The sequence below is a fragment of the Xyrauchen texanus genome, chromosome 1 (assembly GCF_025860055.1).
Source record: "Xyrauchen texanus isolate HMW12.3.18 chromosome 1, RBS_HiC_50CHRs, whole genome shotgun sequence".
NCBI classification, from domain to species: Eukaryota; Metazoa; Chordata; class Actinopteri; order Cypriniformes; family Catostomidae; genus Xyrauchen; species Xyrauchen texanus.
In genome coordinates, this window is record NC_068276.1 from 28,316,969 (window position 1) to 28,338,088 (window position 21,120).

A 21,120-nucleotide genomic window follows, 5' to 3' on the forward strand; every position below is an offset into this window, starting at 1 on the left:
TGTGATCCAATGGTGCGCCACGCGGGTGCGCTGTAGCGCGACGCTGAGCTGACGCGAGTCCTCCGGGATACGTCATCATGAAGACAGAAGCGCTGTAGAGCAGAGCGGCTCACATGCTTTACCTCAGTTTCTATTTTACTCACGCTTAGCCAAGATGGCGGATTCCGACTCTTGGGGTAGGATGACTTCAATATTTTGGGTTACGAGTATGAAAGTGTTGGTCTCTGTATTTGACCTGTCTTGACTACGATATTTTTGTGTTGTTCAAAGACGCTGAGAACTTCGAGGTGAGTGAGCCGGTCAGAAGTACCGCCGTGAGGCTGGATAGGTGGGAAGGCGAGGACGAGGAGGAAGACGTGAAGGTAACGTGCAAATGGCCAAATAATCACATCTGTAAATTGTTTCCTCATTTCAATTCCGTCTTCGGTGTTGTCTTAGAGAAGTGAGATGTGCCTTGTCGCAGACATCACAGCAAACTAACATGGTCTATCGGGTGGTGTGTTTTTAGCACTTTAGCTAGCCTTGAATGGGCCTGTTTTATTTAGAGATTCACCCAGCTGTATCCATTTTCGTGTTTATGAATTCCTAGTACTAATCTTACAGACAGGGACATTTTCTGTGTCTAAGTTAGCAAATGTTTCATGTTCCATCTTAACACGTTCTTAACCGTTTAACTGTTGCTCTCATACCAGTAAGTAACAAGCAGTTAATAATTTACAGATTAATCGCACTAATCCAGTCATAATGAAAGCACACCATACAGTGCAGACACGATTGTGCCTGTTCATATGTTCATATGAAGTATTAATGACATGAATACTGTGAGCGAGTGACAGCCACGTGGAGCACTTCATTTGTAGCTTTCCCACGAGTGATCGGTTTCTTTTCTTTTTTTTTTTTTTTTTTTAAGTTAGTTGGTTGTAATTACACACTTAATTGAAATGCATTGACATTACCCTGGCAAACAGGTTAACACTTTTATTACGTTTATTTTTTTTACATGAATTTGCGCTCCACGTCATAATAGTTGCAGTAGCTTTTGCGCTCTAGAAAAGTTGAGCGAACGGCAGCAGCTGGTCTAGTTCGATATGACGTCACGAAGCGATTGTCATGTTGCGTCAACTTTAGAACTCTCACACGCCCTACTCATTTCCAGTTGAAATGTTATTATGGGCTAGTTAGGGGATTGTGTTTTGTTTGAAGGCAGCGCTAGAAAGGACTCGCTTTTCAACTGCTTTCCCCTGGTGTAGCAGGTGACATATGGATGAACAAGGCATCTGAAGCCTTCATGAGAGTTCACCTGAATTTGATGCTGACATGCTGTTTGTTTCGTGTTACTGTTAAGCCACGTTACATGTTACCGTTGACATGTAAAAATGGTCATTCAAATGGTGCTTAATGCTGCTTAAATTTGTTATTATTATTTTGGCAGCTGTGTTTATTAAACTAAGCTATGACTGTAATTGAGCATTTACATGTAGTTATAATACAGTACATAAATTATACATACATCAAACATTATAGTTCTTATTATATATGTTACAACTAGGGTTGCAACGGTATGAGATTTTCACGGTATGATAACCGTCTCAGAAAATATCACTGTTTCACAGTATATGGTATTACACAATTACTATTATTAGTGAAAACAGAAGGGTTATTTTATTAATTAACTTATTTTTGAGCAAACACTTTATTATAATTGAAACTTGAAACCATTTATTTTATTGAAGTATGTGTAAAAAAAATTCTCTCTTTTGAAAATAAAATAAATAGAAAAAATAAGTAAGCTAACAGAATTATAATAAACAGAATTATAAACCTGATAAAAAATATCATGTAACTATAACATGTTATATAACTAAAGCATGTTAGTTTACATGTTAAATGAACTACTAAATGAAAAATAACATCAGCTGTGTGAGCTTTTAAAGTAATGTCCAATGATTATTAACAGTTAACATGTACTGTAGGTGCGTGACAGTGAAGCCAGAATGCTCCTGTCTGTATCTTTAACCCAGTGCTTCTCAACTGGTTTTGCTTCAGGACAGATTTTACATTGGACATCAAATGTCGACCTGCCATAGATTAAACATAACCTGTATTTAATGTATCCTGAGTTGCATTTCCTTTTATGTTGTATAGTTTTGTTCATGGTTTACCAGTACAAGGACACGCATCAAGTGACATTATTTTTGTTGTTGATGTCAAAATCTACAGGAAGTTTCTCTCTCCCCTTTTAAAAATTGAAGAGCATATTTACTTCTATGAGCCCATTATTATCCCGTTTGTTACATAATATTACATATTTATACACATATTACACAGGAGGAAAGGCTCCTCGTTACCATGGTTAGGTCATTGTGCTAGTCTTAAATAATAGCAATAATAATAATAAATAAGTGTATTTATGAAAAATAAATAAATATAATAAAAAATAATTATAAAAAAATAAATACTAGCTGAAACACATCTTGAAAAGTTAACTAAAACTGCCACTGTTGATATAAAATGAGGTTTAATAGATTCTACCTTTAGATTATTTCATACGAAACTTTAACATTTTGTCAAAATATAACAAAACTAATTTGTAAAGGTGATTGTGTTTAATTAATTAATTTATTTATTTTGGCGCAGAGCACAGTTGCTCTTTTCCTCCTCAATGCTGTTTGGCATGTCAGGGATGCTACTGTTGAGAGGTTCAAATTGACAATCTCCGTAACACTTTAAACTAGAAAAGTCTCGCTAGAATTGAAATTGGTCACATCAGTTTTGATGTCTGCGCTCCGCAATATCGAGGGAAGCCCAGTTGTTGAACACGCACGCCAGAGAGAAGAGCTCATTATACTCGCGAAAGTGCAGATGAGACGCCTTTAGCTGTTAGCGAGATTATCATCAAATCTGCCTCGGCAGGTAAATACTTGATCACTTGTGCAGCCGCCAAAATATCTTCAATGGGAGAAGTTACCATGGCATTGTTCTTTCCCTGCTGTCCGCGACCCTGTCCGAATAGACCAGTTGAGAAACACTGCTTTAACTCGCACACAAACTCATGTCAGACCCCCTCGCTTCTCTCTGACATCTGCTGCATGTGTGTGTGGCGCAAGTTGACGAGTCTGACAGACAGTCGAGAAGGAAAGGAGATGCGCATGTGAGATTCTCCGTTTGCATTTTTTTCTCAATACCGTAGATAAGCAAATGTACATGGTATGATAACCGTCAATTTTCAAACCGTGGTGTACCGTGAAACCGGTATACCGCTGCAACCCTAGTTACAACCAATTCTCACATGTGGCTGTTTAATATTAATTCATTGGGCACCATGCAAATACTGTATGTCTCTGCAGGATAACTGGGATGATGAGGTGGAGACTGAGGAAGAGCAGAAAAAAGAAGGTATGGGTCTCTGTTGAGCTGTAAATATTTCACAGATGGAACAATTGCATATTTCAAAAGCAAAAGAGGGAATTAAGTAGATCTTTTAGGGAAGTGATATTGTTATGTTAATGTTCTTCTTTTACCAATGTCGAACATAGTCTTGTTTTTCACCTTCGTTCAAGTCCTCCAGTGGTTTGATTTACTTTTCTTATAGAAGTGAAAGCCCCTAAGAAGAAAAAGGAAATTCCTAAAATAAAAGAGAAAGAAATAACACAAAAGAAAAAACAAGAAGAGTCAAAAAATAAGGTAAGAATAATACTTTTAGTTGATGTGCAATTTTATAATGAATTATTACTCCCACGCTCCGCCTTATGCTAATTTCTGTTACATATTCTGAGTGATAGTTAGGCCCCATCTTTTGTTTTTGCAATTTGTGAACAGTTACAAGAACCACAGATAAGTGAGAAACTATCACCTGAGGAGCAGCAAGCAGAGAAGCTTCGACAGCAGAAGCTGCAGGAGGAGGCAGACCTGGAATTGGCCCGTGAGGCTTTTGGTAAGAATCAGCCTACGCGCACAGCATGTGCAACATAGACCTTTTAAAAAAACAAAAAGATACATCTGGTGGCATTTAAAGTCTACATTAATGCAGGGTTCTATTTAAAAATGTAAGTATTTATTGAGCATATTAGTTAGCTTTTATTTGTAATCTGTGTAATACCAATGAAGAGGTCTGTGCAGAACTGTTTTTTTTCCCATCCCGCTCCAGCAAGTTTCTAACCTGCACCCTAATGCTCCCACTAAATTTTACTTCATGTTCACCCACTCTCTACCTGCAGTGATTTTCTCCCCGACCTCTCCCTTTCCTGCAACCCTGCATGTGTTTTCCACATAGAGCAAAAGCCATACAAATAGACAAGAAGTGTACACAAAGAACATTTTATTTTTCTTATTATTGCTAATTAGATGACGTATGACCTAATGCCCATCTGACTTCCCTGAGATTGATATCTTAACACTAAATTGACCCTTTTCCAGTCTGAGTTTCACATCCTTTGATGTCCACACTTTGCTCTGCCATTGTTGTTACTTTGATGCGGGTAGCTACTGGTAGTCAGTGGAGTGAAATTAAGAGATGTGAGACCTCTTTGGCTGATTGAAGATCAGATGCGCTGCAGCGTTCTGGACCATCTGCAGTGGCTTAATCGTGGTAGCTGGGAGGCTGGCCAACAGGGTATTACAGTATTCCAGTCTTGAAATGACCAGGAGCTGTGCAGCATGTGCAGACAGGAAAAGTCTAATTTTCCATATGTTGTAAAACAACATAATTGACAGTTGATGTGATGTTGGCAGTGAAGTTAAGCTGGTCATCCACCACCACTCCCAAGTTCTGGGCTATGGTTGGCATTAGCATAGTTGAACCAAGATGAATAGAGCGGTTGATGAGATGTTGGCAGTTGTTGAGAGGTTGGCAGTGAAGTTAAGCTGGTCATCCACCACCACTCCCAAGTTCTGGGCTGTGGTTGGCATTAGCATAGTTGAACCAAGATGAATAGAGCGGTTGATGAGATGTTGCCAGTTGTTGAGAGGTTGGCAGTGAAGTTAAGCTGGTCATCCACCACCACTCCCAGGTTCAGGGCTGTGGTTGGCATTAGTGTAGTTGAACCTAGTTGAACCAAGATGAATAGGGATGTTGTGGCCAACAGACAGGTTGACTGGGATCAAGAGGAGTTCTGTCATGTCAGGTTTGAATTGAAGGTGACATTCCTTTATCCAGGCCGAGATTTAGAGGCAGGCAGTGATACAAGCTTAAACGGTGGGGTCATCAGGCTTCCTCTGTGCAGCAGTGGTATGAAAAACGATGTGCCTTAATGATAGGTCTGAGTGATGTAGTGTAGATAGAGAAGAGGAGAGGTCCAAGCACTGATCCCTGAGGAACAACAGTGGCCAGCTGGTGTGACTTGGACACCTCTCCAGGTGACCTTGAAGGATCTGCTAGGTATGACTCAAACCATCCAAGCGCAGTTCTTGTGATGCCCAGGTCAGAGAGAGTGGGCAGGAGAATCTAGTGGTTCTCTGTGTTGAAAGTAGCAGACAAGTCAAGGAGGATAAGGACAGATGATTTGGATTTAGCTCTTGCCAGTCACAGTGTTTCAGCTACTGACAAGATGGCAGGCTCTGTTGAGTGTCCTTTTTTGAAACCAGACTCATGTCTGTCGAGTAGGTTGTTCTGTAAAATAAAAGCTAGTTGAAAACAACCCTCTCAAGAGTTTTAGCTAGGAAAGTTAGTAGTTATCAACTACTGTTGGGTCATGTGTTGTTTTTTGAGCAGTGGGGATACTTGAGCCTGTTTGAATGTGTTGGGAAACTTTCCGGTTTCCAAGAGACGGGTTGAAGTGTGTGAGTGAGTTTAAGAATGATGATGGGGCAGTTGCAGAGGATGGGAGTGGGGATATGGTCAAGGTGACCGGTGGTAGGACAGTTGGAAAGAAGCACTTTGGAGATCCCAGATAAGGAGAGAGGAGAGAAAGGTTGTGGGTTTGTGGTGTAAAGAGCTGTCTGCTGATGCTCGCTACTTTGTCAGTAACAAACGTAGCAAAGTCATCAGCAGTCATGATAAAGGAGGATATTGAAGAAAAAGTCAGTTTACAGGAATCTGAAGTGTTACTGATCTTTTTCTGGTAATAATAAACCCTAGCAGCAGAAACACTAGAGGAAAAAGAAGAGAGAAGAGATTGATACTTGCTCAGGTCAGCAGAGCCTTTTAACGTGCGTCACTTTCTCCGCAGCCCTGAGCTCTGTGGGATGATGACAAAGTGTCTCCGACAGCCAGGGGCTAGACGGTGTGGCACACGCTGGCCTGGAGGAAACAGGACGGACTCTATCAAGGCAAGAAGTTAATGTTGAGCAAAGAGCTTTTGTAGCTCCATTTATATCAAGTGAAGAGAAGTTTTTAGTGGAGGAAAGTGATGCAGAAACCATCGAAGAGAAGCACGTGGGAGAGGGATAAAGAGAGTGAAGGTTACGGCGGAAGGAAACCATAGGTGGGTTGAGAGGGAAGGGAGAGTGACAGAGAACTGGATGTGGTCAGAGATATGTAGTGGAGTAACAAGAGGATTATCAGAGATACAATTACGGGTAAGGATGAGATCTAGTTGTTTTCCTGCCCTGTATTGTCGGGGTGTGCAATCTTGTATGGGTCACATGGGGTCAGAAGAGCTAAAAATGTCTGCTGGTTTAGGTTTGTCGAGGTGAATGTTGAAGTCCCCAATGACCACTAGTGGAGTGCCTTCCTCAGGGAATGTGATGCCTAGTTGACCTGGAGGAAAATGAATGTCCAAAAACAGAATGTTAGCAGTATTTGTGGCAGTAATGACATGATATTTGAAAGATGTGTTGTTGCAGTGAGTTAGAAATGAGCAAACTAGCCGCCCCCCCCACCCTGCCCAGTCAGACAAGGGGTGAGGGTGAAACTGAAGTTGGTTAAGAGAGCCGAGGGAGTTGATGTGTTGTCTCTGCTGACAGACAAAACAGACAAAACATTGAGTTTTGACTGAATGGCAAAGGCCGGGAAGAAGTCGGCTTTGTTGACTGCTGACTGGCAATTCCACAGAGGGAGAGAGAGGCTGTGATGAGGCAGCACTATGCCACCTCCGGTGTTCTGAGTGTGTAGTGTACAGCATGTGGATTTTCGACTACAGGAAACAATAGAATGTATTTAAAACACATATTACAAGCGTAGCAAGTAAATATAAGTAGTATAGAAAAAGAGAAAACTCAGGCAAGTTGGATCTTCAAACTAAGAGAGCTGCACACATGGTGATGCTCCTTCTGCTGCCGCTACAGCTCTCTCACTCACTAAAGTATTAATTGCTAACTCTCAAAATAAAGGTTTTATGACAGCCAGCATTTAAATGATTGTATCTGTGCAACAGTTTGTTATTGAACACATGTACTCATTGGACATGTTTTTGTGTTTAAAAACTTGAGACTAATAGGCTTGAGACTATTTTTAACATGACTTGGAAAATGCTAGTGAAATGCTCGAACTGTAGAACCCTGTACTGTACTTGAATATTACAGCATTACAAAAAATGTTGTTATCTCTACCAGAAAGTACTGGTTCTCATTCTTGAAAAAATGCCCTTGTATGTAAACTGGTGCTAATAAAAACAGATTTTTTTTTTTTTTTTTACACATCACATTTATGCTCATATTTGAGTCTGTTAGATACTAAGATTACTTTTGACAAACTTTCTGATTGTAGGTGTTGATCCTGCTGCTGCAAATGCGTCTACTACTGGTATTACCACTAACGATACCTGTGGAATTGAAGCCATGTGCCCCTCATCCAAAGAAGATTTTGTTGCATTTGAAAAATTACTCAAAGATAAGATAACACAGTTTGAAAAATCTGTTCATTATTCCAGCTTTTTGGAGTCACTGTTTCGAGAGCTTTGTATTTCATGTAAGTGCATACATTTATTTTTGTGTGAATCGGCTATTTAATGTGCATGATTGTTAATGTTTTGTTTGTTGTTCTTAATATATTAGTTGTGATGAGGTGTTACAGATATTTACCCTGGTGTTTAAAGATTGTTTTGTGGCTTGCAAAAATATTAAACTATTTACATGTCTGAAGGCTAATAAGCTTATTTTGTTTTTTTCTTGTTTTCTTTATAGTGGAAGTAGATGATCTGAAGAAAATAAGTAATTCTTTATCTGTTCTTCTTAGTGAAAGACAAAAACAAGAAAAGGTGAGTTGAATGATGGGGAAGATGAATCAGGAAGTCATGAGTCTATTTTACTCTGTGTGAATGTCTGTGGGTAGGCATTAGTCATCTGGTTTTTCAGTTGTGCTAAAGGAACCCCTTAAAACCCTTTTTTTTTTTTATGGAAATCACATTAAGTGATCAAGGATCAGATGTAAAGCCATTTGTATCTGCCATTGTTATTACTCTATTGTTTATGATAAATATTACATCTCAATTTGTTGCTGTTGCATTACACACAGGAAAAGAAAGCAAATAAGAAAAAGAAGAAAGGTGTGCTCCCTGGTGGTGGTTTTAAAGCAAACATGAGAGATGACTTTGCTGATTATGGTGACTTTGATGGTGGCTACGGCAATGAATATGATGACTTCATGTGACAAAGGTTGATCGTCACCCTTCCTATTCCCTCAGTGCCCAAACACCCCTGCAGACATGCAGCAGTACCCTTTCATGCTACACAGTGCCATCTTGGGGTAAACTGAACAGTGTGTCAACCCTTAACTTGGTTTCAGTGTGGTAACGGACTCCTCATTAAGCTGCAATCACGCCATTGGCCCCAGGCGACGTATGGGCAAAGCAAATTTATTCATATGGCCTTAAAATATTTATGATCAAAGCAGACTGTGTGGGACATCTTTGACGTAGGTGTCTCTGATTGGGCTAAACTAGAATTTCATTGCCTTACTGAGTACTTTGTAGAAAATATCTTTTGTTTTATTAAAAGTGACTTGTTTTAAATGCTGTGCAATTTCAGGTACACAAGTAAAGGTAATGCTCTATGCAAATTAATATCTTTCAAGAATGTCCATATTGAACATACGGTTGTACTTTTCTTGCAGTTTTCTGCAAACAGTATCACAGTCTTAAACTTCCCAAATGTAAACCAGATTAGTGTGATTGAAATTTTAAAAATATAAATTGAAAGTTTGTCTGCTTTTAATGTCAATACTACATAATTAACAGAAGGTGGCACACTGATTAAAAGAAGAGATGGAAAATTTGTAGGGATGGATCGATAAAAAAAATTTCTTTTCTGATTCTGATACCTGAACTATCAGTATCAGCCAATCCCGATCCGGTACCATTGTTTTTTTCTTTAATGAGTTTAGAACTTCAATAATTCACTATAAACTGATTTGGAGTATTCCTTGTGTAAAGAAACAAAACCTCAAACAATACATAATTTAATTATAAAATAGGAAAACAAAAACAATTGCTGAAGAGAATGTGCAAACTTTGTTTAACTAGTCTGAACTAGGCAGCAGCAAAAATAACAGTAACAGTAAAAGTAATTCCACTTTAAGTCTTTTCACTTCAATCTGGAGTTGTTAATGGTTTCAGATCTCTCTCTCTATTTATTTAATTTTAGTTTTATTAGTATATCAATCCACTTTTCAATTACACAGTAATTTTTGGAACCCAATTTGTTTTTATTGTTATTATTAATAATTTTTCTATACATTGGTAATACATTTCAGTTGTAATTTCTTAAGGCTTTTATTTTGAAAGTCTTGCGCTGAATGCTCCAGGAAGTCTATTTATGTGAGATGCAGTTTCAAAATTCATCCAATTTTCTCAGTGGAAAAATAGCCATCCAAGCAGGGGTATTCCTCACTATTTCGGTAGCTAGTGTGCAAGAGTCATTCACTATAGAAACCGCAATCTTCTCTGCCTTTTTGAACAGTATTTCCTCTCCAATGTGGAAAGTGCAGTAAGAGGTAAGCACCTTGAGTTTGTGTAATTAAATCAATCAGTCTGTTGTGTCTGTCAGCTGTGATGAGCCGTAATGCTGAAGTTGTTAGTTTAAACCCATTTCCTAGCTTTAGTAGTAATATGATTAATAACAGAGTGCTATTGAATATAAACACTGAATGATGCTGACACTTAACATCACTAACTCGCTCCTATTACACACCAAAATTGTCTTTTGCCTCCACCTGCTGGCTAACATGTAATGTTACAAGATTAAATGTAAAGAGACTTCTCTGAACACAGCGATGCTCTTACACTTTAGAAGGGTATGAACACAAGCGGAGTGATACAAACAGTGAAGTGTCCGAGTTAGTGCTGATGGTGTAAGACAATCGGTACTAATGGAACGTCTCCAATCAGATTAGAGGACTGGAACTAAATGTTGTATATTTATTATTAAACATGGACTTTCACAAACCTTTTGGTTGACTGTAAGAGCCTGAATAACACACAAGTCATATGGACTACTATAATGATGATTTGAAGGTTATTTATGTAATTTTTTGATCATGACAATAACGTCAATGACCAACACGCGGTATCGGATTTGGATCGAATTCGTCAGACAGATACCCGATCTGGGTTAAAACATCAGTATCGGACTCAATACCGACCCAGGTATCGGATTGGTGCCATCCTTAAAAATTTGTGAAATGAGAGTAAATAGAATAATCCTCTATTGTAGGTCTTTTTGTTTTGCTATTCCTCCAAAGTAATTTTTAAATTAACTGTATTTCTGCACACTTGATCAATTGATTTGTTTCTCAAAATGTAAAAGAAAGGTAACACTTCTTAACACAGACAATAAGGTTCTATCTATTTACATTGGTTAATGCATAAGGTTATGGTGAACAAACAATGAACACATTTTGACTGCATTTAGTAGTCTTGGTTAATGATAGTTTATAAAAACACTATTGTTATGTTGGTTTACAAGTTAATATACTGTACCAATGTACAGTATATGCAGCATTCTATGTAAAACATTTAGTGTTATGTATCGGATATGATTGATAAACTCTGTAAAAGCATTGTTTATCATAAGTTCATGGTAACCCTTGCTTTAATGAATGATATATGCAACCTTAATGTATAGAGTTACTAATGGTGTGTTAGATTCTTGATGGTAGATTTGAACAATTACTAGCTAAAGTAATAGGTATATGGGGCTTATGTTTTATTTTCACCTGTTGTCACTGCACAGTAGCTTCTACAGACATGTATGAAATAAAATACAAGCTTATTTGGTAGTAAGCAGCAAAATGTCCCTAAAAATATTTTTAGAGAGAATGTTCTCACAAATGTTTAAAATAGGTAAGTCAAAAATAGAGAAAGCAAACTCAAAGGCATAGTTTTACTTTTTTATTTTTTTAAGAATCGAATTTAATAAAAGCATTGGTCTATAACAATAATTTGTTATGTTTGTTTAAATTTGGGACAACTTCAGAGATTTTTCAAATTAGTGAATGAAATATGGCAGATGTTTGGTTGGATAGAAGAGTGTTGTTTAACTGCTTTGTCTTTGATACTCTGTAAATATAGAGTATTTATTGCATACTTCAATTTAAAGTATAAAATATTTGCCACAGTAAAAGTGAATAAAAATGCATAAATAAAAACTTACATAAAGCACAGGTTCTTCTGGAGTTGCTATTTCTAAAATACATTATTAAAATGTTTTAATTCTTGTAAGGCTTTAAAGGGGTAAAAAATTATGTTTATTGTTAAATGTATTCTGTTCTCCTTTTATATAATTTGCTTTGCAATTCATGAAACTTGTAATTGTGTTTGCCAGTGTACATTATTATTAGCCATTCTAAATGAATAATTCACTGGACTTTACCTCAGCCATTTTCAAGAACATCTGTACTTTCCTCACTTCATCCAGGTTCTGAAACTGCTTAAACCTAGTAACTAGGAACTGAACTTGAGAACAACTCTCATTGGGAATAGGTCTGTCTTGTCTCATAGGGTTAAGTTTTGCTTGGGATATCAGCCAACAGTCTGGGCACGTTGGTAGGGATTACGAGTACTCCTCTTCCTACTGCTAGGTGCTGTTGAGCCTCCTCTCTGTTTTCTGTTTCCTCGTCCCTGCCGTGCACTTCCAGCTGTGGCCTGACCCAATGAGTTCTGCATCTGCTGGAACACATTCTGCCTAGTGACTTCTTTATCACCACAGGTGAATGTCAGTGCCACACCATCATTGCTCTTCATGACTCGGGAGGTACCATCTGATGTACCATCAAAGCAACGGCCAAGAGCAATTTCTTTGGCTGTGCGGGGGTCTTGGTCTGTCACTGTATATATACCATAGTTGTGGCCCAGTGGGTCCAGGGGTGCAAGCATAGTAAACTCATTTGTGTCATTGTTGACAGCCAGTGGGAGATGATTTACCAAATATTCCTGTAGCATGCTGTTTACACTGTCTCTCTTGCAGTTGCCCTGTGGAATTACCTTAACAAGAGTGCGATCCACTCGGTCCTGGTCATAGAGCATCCCGCTGCATTTAAATTCCAGACACACAGCAGAAATGCTTGATTGGTCCATGTCTCGGATGCTTCGGGTGTCACGGATACCATAGAGCTGGCCAACAGTTTTTGGGTGGGTACCTCCCATATTACGAGAGCGAACATTGAGCTCGTGGGCACTGTTGAGTTTGACTTTAATATAGCAAGCCCTGTATTCCATGGGCTTTGGCCACCAACTCAAGTAGTCTTCGGTCCAGCTCATGGGATCATCCTCATTAAAAGGCACTGTGTTGTAATCATAGCGATCTCCCTCAACTCTTGAGAAACGGAAGTGAGCTGCGCTGAATGGAGCTTCCTCACACTCTTTAAGTTTGTCAAATGAGTAAACTGGACCGTTGGCCTCCGCTGTGTTCGATATGGGTTTGACCACATTCATGCTGAATGCAGTCTTTTTTATTCTGGGATCATCATGGTCCGTGCGTCTGTAGTTAAGTTTATTCAAATACGGTTGCGGGACACCAATGCTGTTCGAATTCAGCTTTGGAGATGATGCCACTGCCTCAAGCTCTTCTCCCCCAAGGTTGGCCATAACATAAGCAGAGTATGCATCTGCTTTTTGTTCATCACAGAAGGCTGGAAGACATGCACCATTTGGGCCAGTGATGACACTGTCAAATCTACCCCAAGCCCGAGGATTGGTTGAAAACCCTGGTGTGGGCTCCATATTAATTAAAGTAACCACAACTCCTTCAGTTTGCTCACTTTGCATAAATCGTTCACTGCGGAAAGCTCTCACTTTCACATAACATCTCCTGTTCTCTGGTACATCTAAGTTAAACAGCCGCCTCTCACGGATTTCCATATTACCTATTAGGAAGGTCCTCTCCTCTCTTTTCCCTCGTTGCTTTTTCTCAGCATGGAACTGCCCCTCCTCCTCCCACAAGCCAGTATCTGGATTAAGGGACCACAACTTCATGGTCTTTAAGTGCTCAGGCATCTTTACTTGTGCTGCATCAAGACGCACTTTCACCTCCCCAGCATTGAGTGGCTCCCCTCCTTCCTCATCCCTGAAGTCCACAGAGAACATTCCGTAGGTCCTCAACGGCAGAGTATCACCTTCATCACCAATGAAGTTGAGGTCACTCTGGGCAGCTGCTGCTGTTGATACATCCCTGGGGTCAAGGAAAGTTACACTGGCCTTGACATTTCCCATAAATACCTCTCCATTTTCTTTATAGAATGTGTTGGGTGGGATCTCAATCTCAGCAATGGGGTCTTGTCCCTCTACCTCACCAAGGTTTAGCTTATTAGTCTCTCTTGAGCTAATGGTCACAGCTGGTTTTTTCCTCAATAGCTTGATCTCATGAAACACAGCTCCACCTTTAGTGTTGAATGGCAGTACTTTGGTGGTGTTCACAAACTTCTGCATGTTGTCCACAAATGTGAGGACCAGACGCTGTGTGTCTTTTGGTACCTGGATTGAAAAGGTGCCTTTGTATCCTGTTCGGCTTACTCTTGTGCCATCCATGTAGATGTGTCCAAACCTCATGGGCTCACCAGTGTCTGCTGCAATAGCACGTCCGCGAACAATAGCTTTGGTTTCCACACATGTTTTGCAGCCACACTGAGTCACTATCATCATGGGTAACAGATATCCCTGACATTTAATCTCTTTTTCCTCCATGTTTGAAATTCCACAGCAGTATGACACGGAGTCTTTGCATCTGATGCCATTATCGAGCTTCCCAGTACATGTGGATATAGGACATCTCCCCACGTCATAGTAGAAAGAGTTTGTCTCTTTTTGAAAACAGTCATGTGGTAGGCGCATCAGGTGTGAATCAGGCTTAGCATTGCATGATGGCTCATTTTTACCTTAATATGGAAATAGTTGGAAGGAAAAAATTATTATGACAGATCACAATTTTTGTTAGGTAATCTGTGAGTATATTTCATTGAAATGTTTGTGGTCAGCAGAATTAAGGAGCACACCAATAACTGTTAACATGGCTGGTTTGGATTTGATGGCTCCATTGTCATTACTGGCTCTGCAATAGTATTCTCCCATCTGGTCCAAACTGAGATTCTTCAAAACCAATGTCTCGTCAAAATGATATCGTCTTCTGTCCAGCAGAGTACCATTGTGGAACCTGAAGATGAATACCATTAATTTACATTGTTTTCCGATTCATGATAATTTATTGTTGTCATGCAGTGACGTCAAAAGAAACCTCAACCCGTCAACCTGGTTTGTTTAAGCCGTCTCCATATAACTTGGTCATTAATTAGAAGGAATACGAAAGATCAAGGCTGTCAAAGTGTTTCTCTATAATTCTCTAATTATTTTGTCATTTAATGTCAAGGGAAAGATAGAATTTATTCTGTTGAAACTGCATAGTGAGCATCAATTCCTATGTTAAAGTTACCTTTACAGCCATAGAGCATTAAGCTTACCATTCATACTGGTCTGGTTCAGGTGAGCCATTAACCTTGCAACAGAAGGCAGCTGTTTGACCTTCCCTTCTGGCCTTATTCTCAGGATTTTTCAGAACATACAGTTTTTCTGAGAAACACAGCAATATTGCATGTAAGTATTTTTCTGTACATGTCACATTTTCATTATAATTTTTTTTTTGATATATATAATTCAACCTCAGCTCTTCAAAAGGTTGGATTTGGCTGGTGCAGTCATGTATGTATGGAATAAGTCATATTGGCTATGTTCACACATTGGGCACCATTTATTTTAGTGCAATAATTCTAAGTGCAATTTTCATGTCAGCACAAGTGGCCATGAGTGGGAGAGTTTGCACTATCTGTGGGGGAATTATATGTTAATGAAGTTACGCAAAGCATTTCAAAAGCATGTCTGTTTTCAGTGCGAAGTCTAAACTCAGTTCCTACAATTGCAGTTTGGAGATTTTGCTACTTTTATAACTGGATACTTCATTTCATGAGAGTGTGCATCATTTAATTTTTTATAATAATTAAAGAAATAATTTGAGTTTTATTAATAAGTTGTTAATTTTTTTTTTTAAGGGAATTACTTTGTTGACAGAACCTAGTTGTCACTCTAGTTATGCTCATACACAATCAAATTGTGTATGGGCATAACTGTTATTTATCACTTGGTCAGTCCTGTTTAATTGAGTAACTTTGTGAATGTTGTCATTGTGTGTAGTCTTCTTGATCAATTAATAACAAACACTACAGAATTCAGCAAATGTTTTCAAGGTAATCAAAAGAATCATTACTTGCTCGCTCAAGCTTCAGAATGAGGACGGAGGTACGGTCGGTGCTTTGAGGCACAATGACTTTGTATGGAGTGTGATTATGTAGCTTGATCATCAAAGTAGTGTTGCCATCGGGGCAGATTCCGGGGATTTGGAAATGCCCATTATGATCAGTAATGGTGTAGAGTTTAGGGCTTGGACCAGCGCGGAGGACGGCAACTCCAGGTGCAGGCAGGCCCCCTGCACTACGGACTGATCCTAGCACTGTATGATCCTGACACATACAGCCATCACACTCAGCATTTACCCTGCCCATCACACACTGCAGATTACAGCCTGAGGACGCACAGGGGAAAGAAATGTTTTCCTGTTAAAATAAACTTCAGTAATGATTGGCAGAAATAATAATTGGCAAGAAAATTATTAGTAATTTTTTCAATCTTTTGGAAATGCAGATGTGGTACCTGGGCAAGGGGGTCCTTGGCAATACCTGGCTTCTACAGCTTGGCCATTGCATTGCTTGGAATTGGATTGGCAAGTTCTAGAGCGATGCTGTGTTGCCACCTGATCACATTGAGCTGGACACAGACTCCAATCTGACCATGGACCCCATATCACTTCAACTTCTGATGGATTGTCTTAATGGAGAGAGGAATCTCTTTGCTTATGTTGAATTCAAGACATTAGTGGATTATACTTTTGAGAAATGTATTCTGCTGTACTCAAACAACAAATGAAACTTTTGCATACCTCATTTTCTCACCATCATTATCAGAGACAAAAAGAGTACACAATGAAATGCACTAGCAAATTCTGTGCTTTGGTGGAGGGTGTTTTAATATAAAAAATAATTATAAAAGACTATTGGGAAGATTGTTCCCTTTAACCACTGCACAGGTGTCAACCTGTTCAACTTGTTGCTCCTAAAGTCTTATTTACTTACCTCTTGCACACAGGAAGCGTACTGCATAGTTTGAGCAGTTCTTTCCTTCAGCCTGTTCAGCATTGATACACCAGAATCCCAAAGCTGGGTCAGCATGTACTCTTTCCCCAGTGCTGCGAGCTGGGATCCACTCTGTAGTGCGTGCTTCTAGAGCTCGAGGAACATCACACACACGGGCTCGATAATAGAAATGAATGACATTCAGCTTCTCATAGTCTCCTTTCCCTCCAGGGTGATCTACATTGAACCATGTGGTCCACTCATAATCATCTAGTGACAGGGAGAGTATTTGATGATTTTAAGCACCAAGCTCTATGACCTCAAATGTATTGACTTACAAGAGAGTTTTGATAATCTTTTGAAATGTTTCATTAGCTCGATGTTGTCAGACATGCATGCAAACTTACCGTCATTATCGTATAGGCCTACTGCTGTGTTAGGTCTCCCTGATCTTCCACTGATGCTTTTTTGTATCCCTATGGAGAAAAACAAATGTTCTTAATATGCTTTTCATTCATTTTCACAACAGATTTATCTTGCCAAATACATGGAGCTGTTGCAGTCTCTTGAAAACACGTTTATTGATAATGATATAGTCTACACTTGTGGGTTACAAATGGGTTTAATACAGGGATGGCTTTGATGTAGGGAAAATATTTAAAATGAGAATTTTGTCTTATTGTAGGTTAATAAAAGCTTATTGTCATGAGCCTTACGAATTTAAAGGAGCATTTAAAGTTATATTCAGTAAGTTTATGTTGCATTGACACCTAGTGGTGTAGATGCAGCATTACACAAAAACAGAAGTTTTTTTGTTAGAAATGTGCTGCTATTCACAGTCATACACAAAAAAAATGTCAGATAGTGAAACTGTCCAATAACACTTGGAATACCGAGATAAAGGGAGCAGTATCCGGCTGGTCATGTGATCTCAATATGGCTGACCCCATGAGGTAGCCCTGAATAAAATAGCTTTTATTAGAATACAGATAAGACTGGAGTCTCAATAATTAAAAAACTATTTTCAAAAGTACTATGTATTTATTTATTTTTTACATAGTACATCTGTTATACTGGATGTTGCCTTCATCTGTGGAATACAACTCTTCATTTTCATGTGAGTTCTACCAAATTACTCCAGATTAAGTTGCCTGCTTTCTTCTTAGATCAGAGTTAAACAAGATTTCCACTACTGGTTCTGTAACATACTGAAGAATACTCGATTGCTGACAGGTGGTTTGCTAGCTGCTGCCTTGCAAAACACCTCAGATTCTAGGTATATATTGGGGACACTAGAACACTGTTGCCTTAGCTTCAGTAATGGGTTTGCTAAGAAGGAGATGGGAGAGTATTGAAAGAGTCATGTTTCTAAGAGCCAGCTGTCAATATCCTGGGGAAATTTGCAGCCTCTGCCATAAGCAATGACATGCAAGATAGTTGCATTACAACATGCATTAACAATCTTGTGTGAAATGTGCTGATAAAATTATGGCTTGTTCATGTTGTTGTAATGTTCAGAGGGGTTATGGCCAAACAAACCTTGTGCAACGGTGCTTGTAGAACCCAACAGAAATAGAAGAATGGTCCATATTGAGTGGCAGCCCATCCTTGCTCTCTGTTAATGACCTCCAACCTCTGGGAATGACACTCTTCCACACAGCTACACACTAAGAATAGATCAGACACAGATTCTGTGCCAATCTGAAAGGAAATAAAGACAATCAGCCTATTTTTTTTTAAGTGAAATTGGCCACATTGTTTTTATTTCAGTAAATCACACAGGAAAACCCCAAAATCACTTCCATGTGTGTTTGTTCAGCAAGTTATTAACTCATTGCAACCTTTAAAAAAAAAAAAATGACCAAAGAAGAATTCTAAAATTAGTGTGCATTTAAATAATTTCCTCTTTAAGATACTTAACCAATATAATTTGGAATGCTTAAATAATATTAGGGTACAGTTCTTGTGAAATACCCATGCTGAAATTGGCTTAAATGTTGTTAGATTAAAAAACCTTAAGTACTTAGATTTTTCAGCTGCTCTCAAATATCACGTCTGTGTAAGCCATCCCTGTGTGTCAAGGGAATGGACATCCTGTCAGAAAAATCAGACCTAACTGCACAAATGTCTTATGTACAAAAATACACCAAATGAAAATGAAAATTTTGACTTCAGAGTCAAATCTTATGTTATAAAAATATTATATTGAACAATGTACAATCAATTTGCGCTGTCGCTAAGGGGGAAACAAAAGGTTAAAATTCACAAAATATGTTAACCACAAATATTTAAAAGGGCTCAACAAATGCGAAAAACAAACAAACAAAAAATCTATACAACCTAAGAAAATCTTCGACAAGGAAGAAATTACATGTTAGAAAAATTATTAGAAAGTACAAGTGCCCAAATCCACAAAAATGGTCAAAGCAAGAATGATTAAATAGCTGAGAATATGAAACCTTACCAAAGCAAATGTTTCTCTGTGAAATGGACAGATCTTTTACTCCTGCTTGTTTCTAGATGTGTTTAGAGAGCAGTTGCTAAATAATTGGAGTGAGAATGAGAGAGAGAATGAGAGTGAATGTGCAGTGCAGGACTGTGTCCAGCACTTTTATAGCTCAGCCCTCAGCCATAGAGTCGACTCTCTGCCATTCTCGCGAAACAACTAAATGAGTTTGACACTATCAACTGCTCCTGTACAGTAGAAGTAAGGGCTGACTAATTTAACATCATTATAACAGAAACAGATGGAGTCAAAACAGATATCTTTTGTTAGCTCTTCGTTTGTTTTCAGCTGGTAAAAATACCAGCTATATATATACACTCACCTAAAGGATTATTAGGAACACCATACTAATACTGTGTTTGACCCCCTTCAGAACTGCCTTAATTCTACGTGGCATTGATTCAACAAGGTGCTGAAAGCATTCTTTAGAAATGTTGGCCCATATTGATAGGATAGCATCTTGCAGTTGATGGAGATTTGTGGGATGCACATCCAGGGCATGAAGCTCCCGTTCCACCACATCCCAAAGATGCTCTATTGGGTTGAGATCTGGTGACTGTGGGGGCCATTTTAGTACAGTGAACTCATTGTCATGTTCAAGAAACCAATTTGAACTGATTCGAGCTTTGTGACATGGTGCATTATCCTGCTGGAAGTAGCCATCAGAGGATGGGTACATGGTGGCCATAAAGGGATGGACATGGTCAGAAACAATGCTCAGGTAGGCCGTGGCATTTAAACAATGCCCAAATGGCACTAAGGGGCCTAAAGTGTGCCAAGAAAACATCCCCCACACCATTACACCACCACCACCAGCCTGCACAGTGGTAACAAGGCATGATGGATCCATGTTCTCATTCTGTTTACGCCAAATTCTGACTCTACCATCTGAATGTCTCAACAGAAATCGAGACTCATCAGACCAGGCAACATTTTTCCAGTCTTCAACTGTCCAATTTTGGTGAGCTCTTGCAAATTGTAGCCTCTTTTTCCTATTTGTAGTGGAGATGAGTGGTACCCGGTGGGGTCTTCTGCTGTTGTAGCCCATCTGCCTCAAGGTTGTGCGTGTTGTGGCTTCACAAATGCTTTGCTGCATACCTCGGTTGTAACGAGTGGTTATTTCAGGCAAAGTTGCTCTTCTATCAGCTTGAATCAGTTGGCTCTAGCGTCAACAAAGCATTTTCGCCCACAGGACTGCCGCATACTGGATGTTTTTCCCTTTTCACACCATTCTTTGTAAACCCTAGAAATGGTTGTGCATGAAAATCCCAGTAACTGAGCAGATTGTGAAATACTCAGAGCGGCCCGTCTGGCACCAACAACCATGCCACACTCAAAATTGCTTAAATCACCTTTCTTTCCCATTCTGACATTCAGTTTGGAGTTCAGGAGATTGTCTTGACCAGGACCACACCCCTAAATGCATTGAAGCAACTGCCATGTGATTGGTTGATTAGATAATTGCATTAATGAGAAATTGAACAGGTGTTCCTAATAATCCTTTAGGTGAGTTTATATACATAAATCCAACGAGGACATTTAGACCAGCAGCCAGCAATGTTTTAGATGTTCAGCAAGTTCCATTGCAAAATATACGTCATAAAAGCTGTCCAATCAGGTTGTGACCTTATCCTTATGCCTTTTGTTTTGTATCTTTAGGTTCAGTGATAAAAATGCCAGTGTGAATACCAAGCAAACCAGGACTAAATGTATCATTTCCTTTTTTGTTCTGGACCAAGAGAACCAAGAGAAGCAAACTACAAGTGTGAACACACCCTAAGATGACCTGCAAAAAGGAGCATATAAGAGCAATTCTATAATTACATTTGTTAAAAGGGAGTTAAATATGAACTCTTTGCATCACATCACATCCAGTCAAATTGCATTATAACGCATCGCATTGTCTCATTCAAAAGAACTGAATCATATTGTATGATTGTTTTCTTGAAATTTGTTCTTTGTTAAATTTATTGGATCATTCATAATGTATCAAGATGCGGATTGCATCGGGCTGAGTGACAGAAATGAATGTTCCTAATGTTTACATACCAAGAATTATAAGTGGTGA

At 39.0% G+C, this 21,120-nt stretch overlaps 2 protein-coding genes across 2 annotated transcripts; one reads left to right on the forward strand and one right to left on the reverse strand.

Moving 5' to 3' along the window:
• Window positions 1–8,531, forward strand: LOC127644718 (eukaryotic translation initiation factor 3 subunit J-B-like). The gene is made up of 8 exons (XM_052128050.1): window positions 1–176; window positions 271–362; window positions 3,348–3,396; window positions 3,593–3,684; window positions 3,820–3,934; window positions 7,646–7,846; window positions 8,062–8,135; window positions 8,393–8,531. The coding sequence occupies exons 1-8, from the start codon at window positions 155–157 to the stop codon at window positions 8,525–8,527; spliced, it is 780 nt and encodes a 259-aa protein (XP_051984010.1). The 5' UTR covers window positions 1–154; the 3' UTR covers window positions 8,528–8,531.
• A 3,363-nt stretch (window positions 8,532–11,894) lies between these two features.
• On the reverse strand, window positions 11,895–19,132 carry LOC127644710 (cartilage intermediate layer protein 1-like). Its single transcript, XM_052128039.1, has 9 exons — window positions 19,011–19,132; window positions 18,086–18,247; window positions 16,954–17,022; window positions 16,547–16,816; window positions 16,068–16,241; window positions 15,625–15,939; window positions 14,825–14,933; window positions 14,363–14,520; window positions 11,895–14,245 (listed from the first exon to the last, which is right to left on the reverse strand). Exons 2-9 carry the CDS (start codon window positions 18,150–18,152, stop codon window positions 11,895–11,897), a joined length of 3,513 nt encoding a protein of 1,170 aa, XP_051983999.1. The 5' UTR covers window positions 18,153–18,247; window positions 19,011–19,132.
• Window positions 19,133–21,120: the final 1,988 nt, after the last annotated feature.

Bases quoted from the DNA above. Each gene is read 5' to 3' on its own strand.
- LOC127644718 (XM_052128050.1), top strand. From the start codon at position 155: ATGGCGGATTCCGACTCTTGGG. The intron at 7,847-8,061 runs GTAAGTGCATAC...TTTTCTTTATAG, and splicing joins TCGAGAGCTTTGTATTTCAT to TGGAAGTAGATGATCTGAAG. The intron at 8,136-8,392 runs GTGAGTTGAATG...CATTACACACAG, and splicing joins AAAGACAAAAACAAGAAAAG to GAAAAGAAAGCAAATAAGAA.
- LOC127644710 (XM_052128039.1), bottom strand. From the start codon at position 18,152: ATGGGCTGCCACTCAATATGGACCATTCTTCTATTTCTGTTGGGTTCT. The intron at 17,023-18,085 runs GTTTGTTTGGCC...TTTTCTCCATAG, and splicing joins TACAAGCACCGTTGCACAAG to GGATACAAAAAAGCATCAGT. The intron at 14,934-15,624 runs GTAATGATTCTT...TGTGTTTCTCAG, and splicing joins TCTGAAGCTTGAGCGAGCAA to AAAAACTGTATGTTCTGAAA.